Source organism: Dipodomys ordii, unplaced genomic scaffold (genome assembly GCF_000151885.1).
Source record: "Dipodomys ordii isolate 6190 unplaced genomic scaffold, Dord_2.0 Scaffold65, whole genome shotgun sequence".
Taxonomy (NCBI): Eukaryota; Metazoa; Chordata; class Mammalia; order Rodentia; family Heteromyidae; genus Dipodomys; species Dipodomys ordii.
The window spans coordinates 9,358,770-9,360,886 of NW_012267281.1; the positions used below are offsets into that span (position 1 = coordinate 9,358,770).

General features: G+C 45.9%; 1 protein-coding gene across 1 annotated transcript in view; it reads left to right on the top strand.

Moving 5' to 3' along the window:
- Sox21 (SRY (sex determining region Y)-box 21) overlaps positions 1 to 155 on the top strand; it is a 976-nt gene extending 821 nt beyond the window's left edge. The window contains exon 2 of the mRNA XM_013022969.1: positions 8 to 155. Coding sequence (XP_012878423.1) covers positions 8 to 155 — 148 coding nt within the window. The remainder of the gene's footprint in view (positions 1 to 7) is intronic.
- Positions 156 to 2,117: the final 1,962 nt, after the last annotated feature.

Here is a 2,117-nt window from a genome sequence, read left to right on the forward strand (position 1 = left end):
ACCCCAGCCCGGGCAACCCGGGCTACATGATCCCGTGCAACTGCAGCGCGTGGCCCAGCCCCGGGCTGCAGCCGCCGCTCGCGTACATCCTGCTGCCGGGCATGGGCAAGCCGCAGCTGGACCCCTACCCGGCGGCCTACGCCGCTGCGCTATGACCCCCGCGGGGCCGCCGCCCGAGGACCGGTGGGCACACGTGTACATATGTATAGGTACGAGGTCCGCGGCCTCCCGGGGCGCCCTCCCGCCCCTGGGGGAGGGGGGCCCGGTGTGTATGTACAGAAGCTGTATAGGTGCCAGGCGGAGATGCCAGGGCGGGGCGCGGGCCGCGTGTGCGCGTGAGATTCACACGATCGTGTTGCGACCCGCGTGTCTGCCCCCCTACTTGAAAGAGGGCGGGCTCGCTTCTCCGGCCGCCGCGGTGTAAGGGTTGGCTTTGCACTTCGGAACCTGTTGCGTTTTGATCCCACACGAGGTGGAGGAGTAAACTTTACCCCCCTTTGGACATGTTGGGCTCCTTCAGTTCTGTTTGCTGGAAGTTTTATTATGGTGTTTTTGTTTTTGTTTTGCTTTGGTTTCTCATTGCCTTTCCTCCCCTGGTCTCTCCACCACCACCAACCCCTCCCCGGCCTCTGAGTTACGTGCGCTCTGATCCAGTTAGGTCTGAACGTGGCTGGCACAGGGGGTCGAGCCGGTGATCTGTTGTCAGTAGTTTTCTCTGAGCGGGAAGGCTCGGAGCCGCCTTGCAACCTTGCTCCCTACGTGTACTAGTTGAACTTTTGCAGATCTGTTCTCTTTTAAGCGGAATCCTCCCCCTTCTCCTCCCCAGCCCGGATCCATTCTAGACTAGTGACCAGCTCAAATCTGGCCTTTTGTATGTGGGATGATCAGGAATTCTTTTTATCAAGCCATATGCAAATCAGAGCGAGAAATGCAAAGAGGTGCGTGTGAGAGGGAAGTTGTCAATTGGATTTTTCTCCCCTTTAAAAATCTATTGGAAGTCTCCCTGATACCTCTGGCTTGGATTTTTGACACAGTTAACAAAAAGAGGGAAAGAAAGGCTTAGTTAGCTCTTCACCGACCCCCACCCCAACCCTCTTGGCTGAGTTCATTTTAAGATTATGAACGTGTGTATGTCAGTGAAAACATGCAGTCTTGGAAAGTATTTTTGTTGCCCTTAAATTGGACTCGACTTGAGACCCAAAAACATTTCGAACAAATGTCAAAGTTAATTTTTAGAAATTGCGGGACTACTTCAAGAATCGCAGTTTTGTGTAAGTTTAAATCAGACTTTTTGTCTGAGTGGTAATTATATATTTATTACTTAGCAAAACTGAAGGAAGCACAGAATTGACTTGACAGATGCCTTTGATTTTTCGTTAGTGTTTCTCCACCACCTAGAATCCTTTTAATGTGTTTGGAGTTCCCTCCTGGATAAGCTTTTCCTTTTTTCTTTTCTTTTTTTTAAGATTGCCCGCAATTCATTTTTGAATTATGATAAAGCACATTCTAGAAAGAACCTTCCTCAAAGGTAGCTTTTGTTTCTTTTTAAATGTATATATTTTGACTAATGTTTGTGAATGAAGTTGGCTAACTTGTATTTAGTTTCATTTTGGCTTTATGTAATATAAAGTTTTAAAAAGTTTAAAATATTGGTTTTAACTCTTATGTGTAAATGGTTTCCTTGTGTGATCTTCTAATTTAATATTAGATGCGTCTAAGCTATATCTGTAAATTAGAATCCAACTATCACTCTGTTCATTTTTTTTGAACAAAGAGTTTAAATAAAGCCTGAGCCAGGGAAAAGAGAAAATCCTCTATTTCTTGTTGAGTTCCTAACAAGATTTTTATCTGAACTGCCCTTACGTGCCTGGTCCAGGTGAAGTGTAAGGTATCCTCCAAAGGCAGTCTTTGTTTCGCTTTTGAATAGATTTACTAGGAAATCTAAATCAAGCCATTGTTATTCAGAGCCAAAAACCTGATTTATCACATTTTTAATCGTGAATAGGAAAGAAGATAAGAAACAAACCCAAGTAGTTGCATTATCTTTAGAAAGAGAGCGAGCAAGAGAGAGGGGAGAGAGAGTAAAAAACATTCATGAACCAGTAGAACAGGGCCCA